A 16,077-nucleotide genomic window follows, 5' to 3' on the forward strand; every position below is an offset into this window, starting at 1 on the left:
TCCAGGAAAGTGCAGAGGGTGGGAGCAGGAGTCACTGCTGCTCATCAGGGCCCGCAGCTCCTGCCCAAAATGCAGGGCAGTCTGTAGGGTTTGAGGCTGCATCTCGAGTGCTGTGTTCAGCTGTGGGCCCCTCACTACAGGAAAGACACTGAGACCCTGGAACCTGTTCAGAAAAGGGCAACGAAGCTGAGGAAGGTCTGGAGCACAATGGGATCTTATGGGGAGTGGAGGCTGAGGGAACTGGGATGGTTCAGACTGGAGAAGAGGAGGCTCAGGGGAGACCTTACTGATGTCTGCAACGCCCTGAAAGGAGGTTGTGGTGAGGTGGGGGTCGGCCTCTGCTCCCAGGTAACAGCAATATGACAAGAGGTGATGGCCTCAAATTGCACCAGGGGAAGTTCAGGTTGGATATTAGGAAACCTTTCTTCTCCAAACGAGTGATGATGCAGTGGCACAGCTGCCCTGGAAGGTGGGAGATTCATCATCCCTGAGCCTGTTCAAGAGCCATGGAGATGTGGCACTGAGGGACATGGTCAGTGTGCATGGTGGGGTGGGTTGGTCATGGTGATCTTAAAGTCTTTTCCAACCTCAGTGATTCTATGATTCTGTGAAGGTTCATGAGGCTGAGACACCACAGCCAAGGTCCCCAGATCCCTGTCCGTGGGGAAGTGCAAAGCCATGAGGGTCCCTTTGTGCAGCACCAGCACTCAGAGTGCAGCAGGCAGAGCGCTCACATCACTGCAGCTGCCACTGTTGTTCCTGCATGGCCATAAGGACAAGGATTTGGTATTGCCCCTCCATACTGGGGAACCAACCCAAACAGGGGCCTCTATTGTATGCAAGGGGATGCAAAGACACAAAGCAATAAGGAAACCTGTCCCCTGCTGGTGCAGATAAGGCCTTTGTGCCATTCATTTTCAGAATGAGAAGGTCTGGAGGACGCTGCAGCACATGACCAGAAGCTACATATCTGCAGTCAGAAGCCATCTGGAATGGATATCGTCCTTTTCTATCCTTTTCTTCCATTTCTGCTGCTATTTTGGGCTTTGTTTTGCTCACCCCGTTGCATCTCTTGCTGAAAGGCTGCATATCCCCAGCAGAGCCAAATCCATGTGCTGTCACTGCCGCCAGCACAGCACTGAGATGTGTGCTGGGCAGGTGGGGCTGCCTGCACCGCAGTACCACCACAGGGGCTTCACCATAGCCACAGCCACGCTGGGAGGACAGAGCCTGGGCTCACTCTGTGAGCTGCTCATGCATTACCCAATGGAAGCACAGAGGGAAGCGCTTGAGCAGAACTGACAGCAAGACAAAGCCCAGGGGGGCTCCCAGAATAATACAGCACTTCCCGCAGCTTACATCAGCTTGTGCCCCTAACAGCAGCCCTTTGGCCCCTAACAAATGCAAAACAAAGGGCTGTGTCGGCCCATGGACATCCCACATCCCACAAGGACAGGGCACAGAGCACAGTGCAATCCCAATGGGGAATGCAGTGAGAGAAGGGCCCTGGAGCTGCAGGGTGCAAAGCAGATGTGAAGCACAGCTGTGTGCAGCAGTATGCTGCGCTGCTGCAGCCCCTGGCCCTCCTGCCATGGCTGTCCCAGTGCTGGGCACAACCCATGGGAAGGGTATCGGGAGCTCAGCTCAAGCCAGGGCTCCTCCAAGTCCCATATTCCGCTTTGTTTCCCCCTTCTCTGCCTTTGTTTGTAAGGGATTTGGGGACCGACCCCCTCCCCTTCCCCTTCCAACACCCACAGACCTGGTGCCCCACCCCTGCCCCTGCCCAGCCCAACGAAGCAGGCCAGCTCCTCAGATATGTTTTCTCTTTATTGTTCGATATATTTATGTACCACATTATATGTTAAAGATAGACTTTTTTTTTCTGATATACATTTTTCGTCTTATTTACCACAATTACACCACACATACATTGGAAACAGCTCCACGGATCTGGTAGATTGCACAGAATGAGTTTTGTCTTGGTTTTGTTTCTGTATCCTGAACGACGTCAAATCCAACAATATCTATTTTTTTTTTCTTTTCATTATTCAGAAATAATTCCTAAAATGAAACAAACGAACAACAACAAAAAAAAATATTCACCGAGAAGTGGACTCCGGGTCTGTGAGTTCAACCAGAGGCAAAATGTAATGAATGGGAAGCGCCATTCCTCGTGTCAATCCGGATGGAAGAATTAAGCAGTCTGACATCGATGTGACTACAGTGTAAACATTGCAGATGACTGCAGCACTGGCCATCGGCCGGAGCGCGGGTTGCTGGGCTATTCCTACAGTCTAGGTCTCATCTACATCTGTCTTGTGGTGTATGTAGAGGAACGTCGCTGCTCGCAGCACCCGCAGCCTGTCTGCTTCCATCTGTAAACACAATCCCACCGGGTCGGCCCCGTTTCACCTCCTGCAGCGCTGTGGTGCAGATCTGCAGGCAGCGCTGGGAGCTGCGATCCTTTCCCGATGGTTCATTCGTGGGGCTGAGCTTCAGGCAACTGGTGAGGAGGTCGGGGTGGGGCACCATGGGTTTTCCTTCCAAATATTTGAAAGAACAAAAATATATATATATATATATATATTTAATTTTAGCTTATTTAAAAAGATGGCAGGGCACGCGTTTTCATCTCTTCTTATTTCATTTAATTTGCAGGTTCTATAACGTAGAATTTGTCGGATGCATGTAACGAAAGTAATGACTCCTTGTTAAAGGGATGCAGAATCTCATGGCTATGCAGATGTTCGATGCTATTCTCGTACTGCCACCAGCTCTGGCCCCTCCTTAGTCTTCAGCGTTGGTTCTAAAAGCCTCTATGAGGCCTTCTAAAGAGTGGATGAACCCGGAGACACTGCAGATCCCTCCTATAACGAAAATGGCGACGTCAAAGAAGACGTGGTGCCACAAGAGCTTCCTCCACAAGAGCTTGAGGTGGAAAAGACTGGGGAGCAGGAAGCAGAGACCTGCGCCTGTGAGGCTCCCAGTGAGACCCATCAGGAGGGCAAAGTGCGGGACATAGATAGCCATGAGGAGGGTGAACACCACCAGGGCACACCTGAGGGTGAGCCCCCAGGACTTGAGCCGCCCGTCACCCCCATAGCAGTTGGGGAAGAACGCCCTGTTGCCATCCTGGAAAAGGGATCGCTCCAGGACCTCCACAGCTGCAAAAAACGGCAAGGGGTAGGAGAGCAAGGCTTTGGCCACCAAGAAAATGTTGACTACTGCCCTAATGGTGGATGGCAAGTTGTCTGTGATGACCTCCTTGGTCTCATCAGCCCAGGTCAGATAGGCGACCAAGGCAAAGAGTCCCTTGAGGATGCAAGCTGCTATGTGCGTCCAGTTCATCATGCAGTGGAACTCCTTGGGGTTCTGCATGTTCCCCTCCAGGGAAGGCAGGAAGATCTGAGAGGTGTAGCTGAAGACAATGATGCCGATGGAGATGGGAAACTTCTTCACATCAATGTAGAACTTGACCTTGTCCCACGCCCAGTCACGTGCCCGGGAGAGACAGTAGGCGATCACCAAGATGTTGATCACAAAGTGGGCTAATGTGCAGAGCAAGCTGAACTTGGAGACTGCCTTCAGGTTCTTCAAGAACGCGCAAGGCAGGAGAACGGCTGTGGCAATAATGGACCACGACTTCTGGGATACGGGCAGGTTAGGGAAGCTGTTGTACATCAGGTTCCCACTGACCACCACGTAGAGGATGCAGGTCATGACCAGTTCAATGATCTGAGCCACATTCACAATCCTGCCTCCCAGCGTGGGGAAGCGGGGTGCGCAGCACGCGTTTGCTATGTCCACGTAGGAGTCTCTCACCCTGACTATCTCCCCATCCTCATTCTCTTCATAAAGACAGGCAATAAGGATTTTCCCAGTGTAGCAGCAAACCACCGCGGCGAAAATTATTAAAAAGAGTCCTAGGTATCCACCATGAAGGATAGCATAGGGCAGGCCCAGCACAAACATCCCCTAGAAAGAGACAAAATGGAAACCGTGGTGCACGCCTGATGGAGGGGCCAGGCGCACGCAGTCGCACAGCCGTGAGCAGGCGCACACCCGCTGCCTCAGTCACACGCAGTGACACCAATGGCACAGTCCCACAGTCACGCCGTGCGGTCACGATGACATGCACACCCTTCTCTCTACGACGCGCCGCCCACGCCATCACACCCGCAGCATTGCACCCCGGAGCACCCACAGCAAGCAAGCACAGCTCTGCCACTCGGGTTTTACCCAAATGTCCACCCTGTGTGTTCCCAGCACCCTCCGTGCACCAAGAGCCCATCGCCCCGCAGCGCCATCCTCACGAGGGGGGGACCAGCACAGACCCTTCCCCAGCACATCCTCCCTCTGCAGCCACCCCCATCCCGCATGCTGCCATGTGGGCAGGCAGAGCAAAGCGATACACGTTTTGTTTTGAATTTGGGGAAGGGAGAAAATTATTGTTTCCTTTTTTTCCCCCCCTCTTTCTCCCATTTTTCTTTTTCTTCTTCTTCTTTTTTTTTTTTTTTCCTTTTTCCCCCGCTTTTTCTTCTTTTTTTTCCCCTCTCTTTTTTCCCCTTTTTTTCTGCCGAAGGGTATTGCACCCCGACTGCTGAAGGGGACGAGGGCTGAGCCCAGGGATGGGAGCGGGGCTGGGATCGGGGCTCGCGTCCCGGCGCGGGTGGCAGCGGGTGCCCGGCCGTACCTGGATGGCGTTGGTGACGTTCCAGCCCGCCTCCCACGCCGTGATCTTGGGTTTGCCCTGCCCGGACAGCTCGGAGCAGACCCCCGCGTCCTTGGAGGCGGAGGGCGGCAGCGGCCCGGTGCCGTCCCGCTGGTAGTGGATGTCCCCCTCCAGGGGCTGCTCGCCGCCCTCCTCACCGCCTTCGGACTTGAGGATATCCATCTGCAGCCCCTGCCGGTGCTCCATGTCCAGGTCGTCGCAGTGAGCGAAGCCCACCGCCTCCTCGTCGGTGGCCGCTTGGAAGCCCATCCTGGCGAACATGCCGCTCATCTTCGCCTGGGACTTGTTGGACACCGAGGTGGCCACGTTGGACAACTTGCTGCGAAGGAGCGTGGCCATGGCGGCTGTCGGGCTCGGAGGGCCGTGGAGAAGCAGAGACCCGACGGGGCGGCCGGGCGGCGGTGCGGAGGCCGGGACCTCGGCGCCGGGAAACGAGCGGCGGCGGCGACGGCTGCGGGAGGCTCTGCCGAGCCGCTACCTCCGCTCCCGAGCGCAGGGCGAGCGGCTGCGCTGCGGGCTGCCCTGGGGCATGCCACCGCTGCGGAAAGCCGCGGGCCCTCCCGCCCCGCTCCGCGCCGCTCCGCTCCTTTCCGCCGGTCCCTCCCGGACGGCGGCTGTCACCGGGCTGCGGTGGTCACAGGTCTGCGGCTGTCACCAGACGGCGGCTGTCACCAACCGACGGCTGTCAGCGGGCGGCCGGCGCAAACCCCTGGCAGAGAGAACCGCGTCTCCATCGCAGTGCGCCCACCTCGCGGAGAGAAGAGAAGGGAGAGGATTGCTGCATTTCTGGGGGAGGTACCAGCGGCCCCGGCCAAGCCCAGCCTCCCCCCCCCCGGCATGGTGACACCCACGCCCGCCGGGCCCCGCCGGCAGCGCCGCAGCGCGGCCCCCCCGGCCCCGCAGCCCCCCGCAACCCCCGACCCGCAGCCCCGCAGCCCCGCTCCCAGCCCCTTCCCCCCGCGAACCGAGCAGCAGAGGGAAAACGGCCCCACTGAAGTGGCGGACAGGAGGCTCTCGACAGATTCTCAACGAATTTCGCCTCCTCGCAGCCCCCCCCTTATCATTTTTCCACCCAAAACCCCTCGCACCCCCCTCGGAACCCGGAGGCAGCGGGGGAAGCACCGCCACGGGAACGCGGCGGCAGCACCGACGGCTGTGGCCCCGCTCCGCTCCGCTCCGCGCCCGGGCTGCGCTCTGCCCCGCACCGCTCCGCGGGCGGCACCGGGGCGTCCCTCGGGCTCCGCTCCGTCTGCCGGAGACGTTTCCCATTTCTCCTCACAAAAACCCATTTTTCCGTTCTGCTCCCCCGAACGCCCATACTTATTGCACAGAATTCATATATTGAACAGAAAAGCCCTCCGCGAGTTTTCTTTGTTTAATTGTCCCCGAGGTGCGCAGCCCGCACTGCACATAACGGCCACGGGAGATCCGTGCGGGGCGGCGCGGGGGGAGCGGCGGCATTTGGGGTTCGGGCCGGGTGGGAAACAGCACCGCTGCGGCACTGCGTGGGGATCACCGCGGTTCTGTGGTTCAGGAGAGAAAGAATAATAGACGTTCCCGAAGTGGAGGTGGGGGGAGCGCCTGTTTGGTTCGCTGCTTTTCGGAGGTCACAACGAGCATTTTTGTTTTACTACAGAAAACGGAAAACCCGACACTGAATGATTTTCTGATGCCGTTCTTTGGGGGGGAGAGGAGGGGGAGAAGAGGGGAGGGCTGCGGTTGGGGTGCGGCACGGAGCGGAGCTTCCAGAAAACGCCTCACATACCGCCCCCCCCCCCCCCCCCCCCCTTCTTTTTTATTTATTTATTTTATTTATTGCTGTATTTTCCTTCTGACGGAAGCAGGAGGGGAATTGGGTGCAAAGCGGATGAAATGCGTCAAAAAGAGCCGTCGCCGCAGCGGGGCTGCGCTCCACGGGGGTCTCTCGGCCGCCGCTGCCCTCCGGGCCCGACCCCAACGGGGATCGCACTGCGCCGGCCGGGAATTAACACAAATCAGCGCACAAATAGGTCGAGAAACAAAGAAAAAACAAAACCAAACCAAAATAAAACGGAGCCATCAGAGCGCGCAGATGAACACCTCGGGGTTCATGCAATGATTTTTTTTCTTTTTTAAATTTCGTTATTATTATTATTATTATTATTTCTTATTTAGCCAACGATAAATTCATTGCAAAAGACGCGAAGGAGATCGATGTTGGGGGCCGCAGAGGGCGTCAGGGAGGAAACAACGAATATTCGCCCAAATCGCGGCGTGCTGCGGAGGCATTGGGGCATTTCCCCCCTCCTCCCCATCTCTCGCCCCGCAGAGCCCCGGCCCTGCACCGCTGAGGGCCCGCGCGGTGCGGATCTGAGGGGTGCGTCGGGCTCGGGAGACATATTTAGAAGCACCATTAAGATAATGATGATAATCATCATTAAAAACACCGGAAAACGTCCACGGAGCCTAAAGAGGACCCCGGTCCGGTGCGGGACAAACGTGTCCCCAGGCAGCGCCAGCCGGGGGAGGGTGCTTCTGGGCGGGGGCGCGGGGCTTTGTGCTGCTGCTGGATACGGCGGTACCCCCACACAAACCCTCACAGCCCCGGCATACACGTGCCGAGACACGGAGATAAACGGGAGGGTGAGGGACGCCGGCGGGCTCAGCGCTGCGGGCATCCGAGGGGTGCGGGACACCGGGGCTCTTCCTCGACTCCCAAATTCCCCCCCGCTTCTGGGGCATCGCTGAGCCCCCCCCCGCCCAGGGGGACCGCCGTGGGGACCGCACCCCGGGCAGCCCCGATTGCTGCCCCGCGTCCGAAGGTGGGAGAAGGAGATTTTGTTCGGCGGCGCCTGGAAATAAAAATCGCCCCGAACTTCTGCCGGCGGCTGAAAATGGGGATAGAACGCAGCGAAAGGAGGGGAAATAAAAAGAGAAAAAGGAAGGAAAAGGAGGAGAGAGGCAGAGGAAGAGAAGAAAAAGAGAGGTACGGAGAGATGGCGAGGAGGATCGGGGCATTCACCTCTGCTGCTCGCAGCGCGCTGCTCCGCCGGGAGCGGGACTGGGAGGAATGGGGTACGTGGGATGGGGAGATGCGGGGATGGGGGGATGGAAGGATGCGGGGATGGGGTGTGCGGGGATGGAGGATGCAGGGATGGGGGGTGTAGGGCTGCAGCCGCGTCCCTCCTGTGCTCCCCCTAATTCCTATTGAACCCAAGCAAGATCGCGAAGCCAAACCTTACCCAAAGGTTAGCGGGTCTCGCGGGGGCGTTTGAGCCGCAAATCGTTTCAGACGGAGCTAAAAGGAGAGAGCAGCGAGGAGCGAGCTGCAGTCCCTGCTCCGAGGCTGCCGGGCGCTCCCTCTGCCTGGCGCTGGGGGCTTCGGGCGCCTCTCCCCCCGCAGGAGGGAGGAATGGGGGTCCCGGCACCGCTCGGGGAGCAGCCCCGGGGGAGCAGCCCGTCCTGACCGCTCGGCTGCAGGAGGTGCAGATGGAGGAGAGACACTGCCTTATCTGCACAGAGCAGGCTCAGGGGTTGGGGCTGGGATTTCTGATTAACAAAGTGAGGGGAACAGAGCTCCTCATGCTTAAAAATCGTTTGAGGAAGGCAGGAAAGGCTGAGCTTGAGCAGGCTGTGCTTCTGCAGCCCTCGGTGCCAGCCCCTCTCCGAGCTGCGGAGCACCATGGCAGTGCAATTACCCGGGGCAGGAGGAGCTGCTCCCCCGGGCCAGGCCCCCGCACCTCAAAGCGTTTCATTCCTACGGCTTTCGGTGAGCTGTGCGCTTCCTCAAACAGCACTGCAAACCACGTCTGAAACTGAAATACAGCCATAAGAAGAAAGGGACTGAAAGCAATCCCTGCACGCTCAGCCTCACCCCGCTGCGCAGCACTCAGCCCACGCAGGTGCTGAGGTGGGTGCAGTGCCCCAGTCCCTGCACGCATCCCTTCCTCGTGGCACAAAACTCCACGCACACCAAGAGCTGCCGCTGAGCATCTCAGCACTGCAAGGAGAAGGCCGGGGGGAGCAACTTAACCCTGCCAAAACCCTCCTCGGCCACATCTGCTGAAGAAGGGGGACCCCCTCCCAGACCCACACGTGTGTACTTAGCAAAGCAATGGCCGCAGTCCGACGCGCTCCCCTCACCCGCAGCCATCGTCCCCAGCTCCGGGCACTCCCCGCCCCGTCCTCCCGCAGCACTGACAGCATAATGAAGAGTGGCACGGTGCGACTATAAAAAGGCAATTAGACAAACTGCTGGATGGGGACCAGCTCTCGTGACCTACTTAATAGCTCGGGGACTTTCGGGAGGATAGGGAAGGAAATGCAGTGGTGGCTGTGGGGTGGCGGGGAGGGAGAGAAGATGATGCAGCACAGCGCCCTGAGCCCCCAGAGCAGCCCCGTGGCACAGAGAGAACAGCTCTGCCCCACGTTGCTCTCTCCTGACCCCGCCATCAGCACTCAGGGCACAACACAGAATGCCGTGGGTAGGAGCAGCACTCGCTTCCAGTGATGTTCATTTCATTTTTGGGATCCCAATGGCATCCATTCACATGGTGGGTTTCAACTCACAGGCATCTGTAGGTAGAATTACAGCTGCTCCGGGGTAAGATGAGCACAAAATAAAATCCCAAAATAGCATCTCCAGGAGATGGCCCACAATGGATGTCTCCTCATCTCATCGTGTGGTTTTTTACTGAACACAAAATGGCTGCCTAAATTGGAGAGATGTCAAACAAAGAGATGAGGGGCCGGGATACGGGCATTGCCAGTGAGCACGGCTTGGGACCGTGCCCAGGGGAAAATTCACCTGAACAATCCATAAAAACATATTAAAGGCTTCTTTAGCCCTTACTTAGCAAGACTCCAACCTCACTACTTACGAAATAGCCTTCTGGTCTGTGCTGTGGGAGGTGGCTGTGCAGGGATTTCTGTGATTTGCCCTTCCCAGCCCAGCCCCGACCAGCAGTCACATCTGCAGATCAAACATTCGCTATCGTTTGACCACAACGCATCCTCAACAATGCTTCCAATTAATTGGAATTAAATTTAGCCTAGGGTTTGCCTTTATTGCTGTCATAAAAATGAAGTGAAAGTCGTTGGTTACCTGCAAAGCTGAATTCCCACTTCAAAAACTGTATTGTTCCCATGAGCTTAACTGCATTTCCATTGGTAAAATAGATAAACTTCATCACTGTCAAATTCAATGCATGTGTGTGGGAGCTGAAGGGCTCCATAGGAAACGATTAGGAACCAGGAAAAGCATCCCTCATACATGCCAAGACTTTCATTTCAATTTTCGTGTACAAAGCACTCCTCTCCTACAGCTGTAGAGTCAGAGCTGTTTTCCAGAAGGAATGAACACATTCCCTGCTCCCACATCAGCTGTTTTCCTCCGGCATGAAGTTAAGCTCTCCTGGGGATTTTATTTTCTGGTCATTTTACACAAAACAGGGCTCAGTCACATGCACAGCGTATGCTTTATTTTCTTTATTTTTTAATTCATATTATTTTAAAGCAGTGCAGCTGAGCAGAGCATGGCTCTAGCAGCCATTTGCCTTTGGGGCTCAATGTCAGCAGGGTCCACCCCCCCATCTGCTCATTTTCCCTCTCCATTTCATGCCCACTTCTGCCAGAGGCGCAGCAACCACACAGCACAGTGCCCTCAGTTCCCACAGCACCTCCAGCACAGCCCGACCATGCAACACACAGCCCGGCCCCCTGCTCTGATGTTGCTGGCAATTCAGCCAAGGGCACCAAGGGACAGCAGCGGGCACAAGCTTCTGTGCTTTCCCTTAGCACGGGGTTTTAGGATGGCACAGGGTGCACCAATGCCGGGCAGGGAGCAGTGTTGGTGGTGAATTGCGGCTCTGAGCACAGCTCTGCACCCCGTGCTGTTTCCAGATCTGCAGTCTCTGCGTGCTGATGCCATGAGTTCTTCCTGCTAGAGGCCAGAAATACAGCCATGTAAGGGATGCAGCCAACATCGTAAGGCACCGTGCAAAGGCATCATGGTGCCTAAGGAAAAGCAAGGAGCAAAGCATGGTGTGACACTGCTGAGTGCAGCGGTGAGGCTAGTGAGCTTCTTGCAACCAAAAGGGGGCTCAGCACATGGCAGAACCAGCCTGCCTGCATCTGACTGGGGATAAATGCAGGGAATACAGCTACGTCTCCAATCCAAGCAGTGGAGAACCACCTATTTCCTTCATGGCATGGAGAAATGAGTGGTTTGGAGTCTTCACCCACTGCTGCATGCCTGCACAGCGAAGCAGCACGTCTTGCTGCAGATACGCTCCCTACTGACTCCGGGTGCACTCGCTGGGACAGGGCTCACTGCTTAAAGCCCACATGGAGCCTTTCTGTGAAGCCTCTAAAACACTCTGACCTGGAAAGTTATTCTGTCAGTGATTCAGATCAGGACTGCTGGGCCGGCATGGTTGGCTGTGTCTTCACCCATGTGTGTGGAGAGCCCACCTCTCCCTCTGCCCAGAGCTGCAGTTCAGCACTACGCTTTGTGCAGTCATTCAGGTCTACATCACCAGGATAAAAAGGGCTGAACCCCAAGGCTGATTCCTTTCTAAATGTTCTTCTCTTCCAGCCTGAAAATCACCATCTTCATCATCATCTTGTGGGATATATTTTTATTCTCTTCTCTCATACATTGACTCTATCCTACCATTACAAGCCCCCAGCCCAGCAAAGATCCCAGTGAAAGTGTCCACACAGTACCTTGCAGTGCTCCCTGTGCACCAAAGCAGCATTTCTGCTCTTCTCCCAGCTTCATTGACAAGCAGGAGGCAGCCACCTGCTCCACATCTCAGAGCCACTCTTTTAAGCATATTTATGACTTTTCAGTTATTTATAACTTGGTTTAGACCTCTGCAAGTGCATTCTGGAATATTCATTTCTAAGGGGAACCCTAAGCAGGCACAAAACCCTTAAACTTCGAAGAGAAGACAGCAGTTCATAACCTCAAAGTGTTACTATTAAAAAGACAGTTCTCATAGTAAACCTTCTGGCACCATAACAGTATCTTCTTTTAATAGAAAAGCACTTCTTAAGCAATTTAGCTAATTTGATTCATTAAAAAAAAGAGAGGAAAAAAAAGAAAAATTTGGAGAGCATAAAATCTCAGAAAAAAAAAGCCAGCAGGGAAGGTAAATGTGTGATTAGCTCCCCCTGCACACACGTAAATTAAGGCTGGGATAAATTAGCAGTAAGACTGAAAGTTATTGCCACTTCTGGAGCACCTGAGAACAGAGCGCTGCGAGCTTGGGAAAGGTGAGGATGTGCCAAGTGAGCGCAGGACCGACACTCAGGAAATCTGCTCCTGTGCTCAAATGCTCCATCTTAGGATTAATGTGTTAATTAAATGTGTATTGATGTTGGCTCTGGATAGAAGCTGTGTCAGGCTGGGTGTGAGGGAAAAATTCTGTCCCAGAGGGCGGTGGGCATGGCACAGCGAGTACTGGGACACAGCTCTCAGCCATAGTGTTTGGGTGGTCATATGTGGAGCAGGGGGTTGGACTCCATGGTCCTTGTGAGTTTCTCCTGTCTTGGGACATTTTGTGGTTCCATGATTCTAAGACCCGCAGGACTTGTTTCCCTCCCACAGCCACTTTCTCATCCCAGGTGTCACTCACAACATCCCTGTTCCCAACCTGAGGGGCACTGCTAAGGCAGACAGGTGGAGGACAACATGAATTGACTCTCTAACAGGCAATCACAGAGGGGTCTGAAGCTGCCAGATCTGACAAATGGACATTAAAATATCCTTACCTTCCTTCATTTCTCCAGATTGACTCAGACTGGGACTCTGTTCAAGGACTCCTGCTCACTGTGACTTTGCAAGTCCCTCTGTCCCAGACAAGCCATAGGAGAAGCACCTGCTCTTGCCCTGAGTAAAACGTAGTGTTGGTTCAGACCGTCACCCATGGTTCCTCGTTTCTGTTTATACTCATCAGTAAATCTTTTTGAGGAAAGTCAACCTTTAAAATATTTTTCCATTAACACTCCCCATAGAAAGCAACCCAGAAGAAAAATTAAATGGTCACTGTGAAACCATCTCTGAAAGCAAGCAAACGGAGGTTGTCAGAGGTGATGGCAACCCAAAAAGGAGCAATGCTTTGGGAAGAAACTTCTGGAAGGCCCAGCTGCGAGCAAGCCAGAGCTCCAAACAAGTCATGCGTGCTCCTGGAGCTCAGGTGGTGCCCTTAGAGGTGTCCGTGGAGCTGTCACTGGTGCTGAAAGAAGGGAAATGAGCCAATAATTGGGTAATCAGCGGCCTCTTACTTTTTAAATGAACCTGTAGGATTTCCCCCGGCACCCTCCCTCTCCTGTCCTCGAGCTCATCTTTCACTCTGTCATGCAATTCCCCGCTGGCCAGCCACAGCCTGCCGCGCTCCCTTCCCATTACACACATGGCTGAGCCGGGGACGAAAGGGCTCCCAGATTCCAGCGAGAAGGTAATTAATTGACTTTCCACTCTCGTTGCTATGCGGCAAAGGTGGAAGCCGCAGCAGCCACAGTTCATTTCTAATCCTGGAAGATTACTCGCAAATGGCATAATTATGGAGACAGTCAGCTGCCCGCAATGGGGATGCCGACTCAATATTGGGGTGCTTGAGGGACAAGGGAGGATGCAGTGAGGAACCAGGAGCCACGGTGACACATGTCCCGCTAACCCATCAGCCAGGTGCTTGTATCAGGGACACCAGCACTTCCCAAGGCGGTGGGTAAACCCAGAGGGATTCTCACTCTGCCCAACTACAGTGGGTATGGTTGCCTGCATCACAACAGTTCATTCACGGGCATGCCTGGACAAGCTGCCTAAAGCAAAGCAATAGCACATGCTACCAACATTTCTTAAGAGGTCATTTCTCAGCTCAAAACATCAAAAAGTATTCTCTGTAGTAGTGATGGGACAGCTCAAGATGTTCAAATCTCATTTCTAGACTCGCACTGAAAACAAATCTCCCCAGCAGCAGTGGTGGATGACTGTACAAAAATAAACCAATTTTGGTGCTGAAAAAACTATTAACCCAGGGAATGTTTTCCTACTGAGCTTTGTAAACTTTACAGTAAATCTGAGTAAGAGGGCAACTGTTTCAGAAACTACAAAAGAACATCCTATTTGAGAGCTATGCCTTTCTCTAACGATTTGTGACTTCGTTTTGCAAACATCTTCACAACTCTTTTGTAATGGTGACAAGCACATCTGTGGTTCCCAGTCCTCCCCATTCACTGTGCATCTGGGGCTGCCCCCATACTGCCATTAAAGCCCTTTAAGCATAATAATTACTGCCCAGATTTAAAGAGGTTTGATAAGGAAGGTTTCTTATGGAGGCAAGGCAGGTGCCAGCAGACCCAGTGGTCTCTCAACAGTGCAGGGAGAGCATGTCTCACTGGGACAGATGGGTCTCAACACCTAAAGACCATGTGGGTACATCCACCCACATAAGAGCCTCTCCCTGTGCTGGAACTCAGGGAATTCACAGGATTCCTGCAGCAATCAGCCACTGCTTGCTGACTTCTCACTTCCCTGCAGCATGATGCCTGTAGCCCGCCAGGGCCCGATGCGCTATTTGCCTGAGAAGGTCAGAGGCAGAGCAAATATTTGCACTTCTTGCATCTCATTCAGGGCTTTATAAGAATTAAAGTTGTATCTTATGAACAAAATCTGTATTTCTTTCCCTCTCTCTTTTTTTTTTTTTTTTCTTTTCCCAGTTCCTTGTTATTCTTGGGTAGTTTCTTTTGATTTTCAATGAGCAACAAATTCATTTTGCCAGTGTGAGAACACACATAAACCCAAAATTTGCCAGGCTCCAACTCTATCTCCCAGTGACAGCACTAAAAAGCATCATTTTAACTTCATATTTCCAAGTGTCAGCATCAGCCTAAGATTTTAGTCCTGCACGTAGCCTGTACAGCCTGAATACAAGCCAGCCTGTTTCAAAAGATGACACAGCTGCCCATGGAGCAGGTGGGCACACCAAGGCTTCACCAGCCATAGAAGCACATGGCTGGAGTCAGGAGCCATCCACCACAATCCCAGCAGATGACAGCACAGGCACTGCATGCACAGAGCTGTGAGATCTCGGCCACTGCCGTGCCCCAGCGCCAGGAGCAGAAGCACGCAGCCCCAGGTGTTGGCCGGCAGCACACAGCCAGGTCAGGGCAGAGTCATTTCCACCTCCCTGAAATCTTTACAGAGCCTAAAATCAACACCTTCCACTATTCCCTGAGCAGTGTGAATGACCTTATTCACCCCGATGTGGTGTTTACTCTGAGTCCTAATGAAGGTGACTTGCTAACAGCTGTTTCTCTGTGATCCTCACAGCCCACGTGGCTGCACAACTAGTGCTAGGCAGCAGTGAGGTGTGCAGCAGTAACAGAATCCCATTAAGCTATTTTCAGATGTTCCCATCTGCCCTCTGCATCACCACAGACGAGGGATTTCTGCTTGCGTCGTCAACAGCATTAAATATATTTACCTTCATAATAGCTGTGCTTCCCTCTGCTCCCCCCCAGCAGTTAGCCGTCAGAAATGGGAATGCAGCTCCGAGGTGGGCTCTGGAGAGGCACTGAGTAAAATCCAAAGCTGTGTTTTACTGCATTTAACACCTCACACCAATTTCATCAGCTTTGAATTTACAACCCACTATAACGTGAGGTTGTGAAGTGGGCACACACTCTGCTGCAGAGCACTGTGCTTTGGAAGAAACAACTTTATTGCCCAAGCTGTAATGAAATGGGTTGTCCTTTAAAAGGGGAAGTTCACAAAACGTATGGGTATGCCCTCTACCAACAAGAAACTGATATATACATATATAGGCTAGAACAGACTCCTTTTCACTTTTCCCCAGGGAAAGAGTTGTTCCTCTGTCCTGTGGGTTCCTTCTGGGGCACTGATCTGCTGCTGGGTAGGAGCTGCAGCCACTCATTCACATCCATCCACGTGGACCCTGGTGGCTCTTAGTTCAGAGAATCCTATCACTCTTCTGGGGCCAATTACACAGAGCAGCAAGCTGACGCTCACACCTTCCAGAGCTGTGGAGCTGAGCAGATTCAGAGCACCAAACCTAAGACATTTTGCTGTGCTGCTGATATGCTGCATGGGCATTGTGGGGCTGGAGAGCCGAACACTCCGCATACACAGAGCAGGGGGTGTGATGATGTAAGATAGCAAGCCCAAAGCAGCAGGAGGCAATGAGGAATTATTCCTCGCCTTATCTCCTCTGCTCAGCACACGTCACTGCTCCTGCCATTCCCAACACACGTCCCCAAGGACGCATCTGCCAGCACTGCCACCTGATAAGGGACGCTCCGCCACGTACCCTTGTACAGCTCTTTTCTTTACATGCTTTGCA

The 16,077-nt window shown here is 53.8% G+C and overlaps 1 protein-coding gene and 1 long non-coding RNA gene across 2 annotated transcripts; one reads left to right on the forward strand and one right to left on the reverse strand.

The window, feature by feature from the left end:
* Nucleotides 1-1,809: 1,809 nt before the first annotated feature.
* Nucleotides 1,810-8,378, reverse strand: SLC32A1 (solute carrier family 32 member 1). The gene is made up of 3 exons (XM_025142388.3): nucleotides 7,954-8,378; nucleotides 4,694-5,480; nucleotides 1,810-3,975 (listed from the first exon to the last, which is right to left on the reverse strand). Exons 2-3 carry the CDS (start codon nucleotides 5,069-5,071, stop codon nucleotides 2,788-2,790), a joined length of 1,566 nt encoding a protein of 521 aa, XP_024998156.1. The 5' UTR covers nucleotides 5,072-5,480; nucleotides 7,954-8,378; the 3' UTR covers nucleotides 1,810-2,787.
* Nucleotides 7,318-14,386, forward strand: LOC124417327. Its single transcript, XR_006931896.1, has 2 exons — nucleotides 7,318-7,786; nucleotides 12,506-14,386. It is a non-coding gene; the product is annotated as an uncharacterized LOC124417327 (long non-coding RNA).
* Nucleotides 14,387-16,077: the final 1,691 nt, after the last annotated feature.

The sequence above is a fragment of the Gallus gallus genome, chromosome 20 (genome assembly GCF_016699485.2).
Source record: "Gallus gallus isolate bGalGal1 chromosome 20, bGalGal1.mat.broiler.GRCg7b, whole genome shotgun sequence".
Lineage (NCBI taxonomy): Eukaryota > Metazoa > Chordata > Aves > Galliformes > Phasianidae > Gallus > Gallus gallus.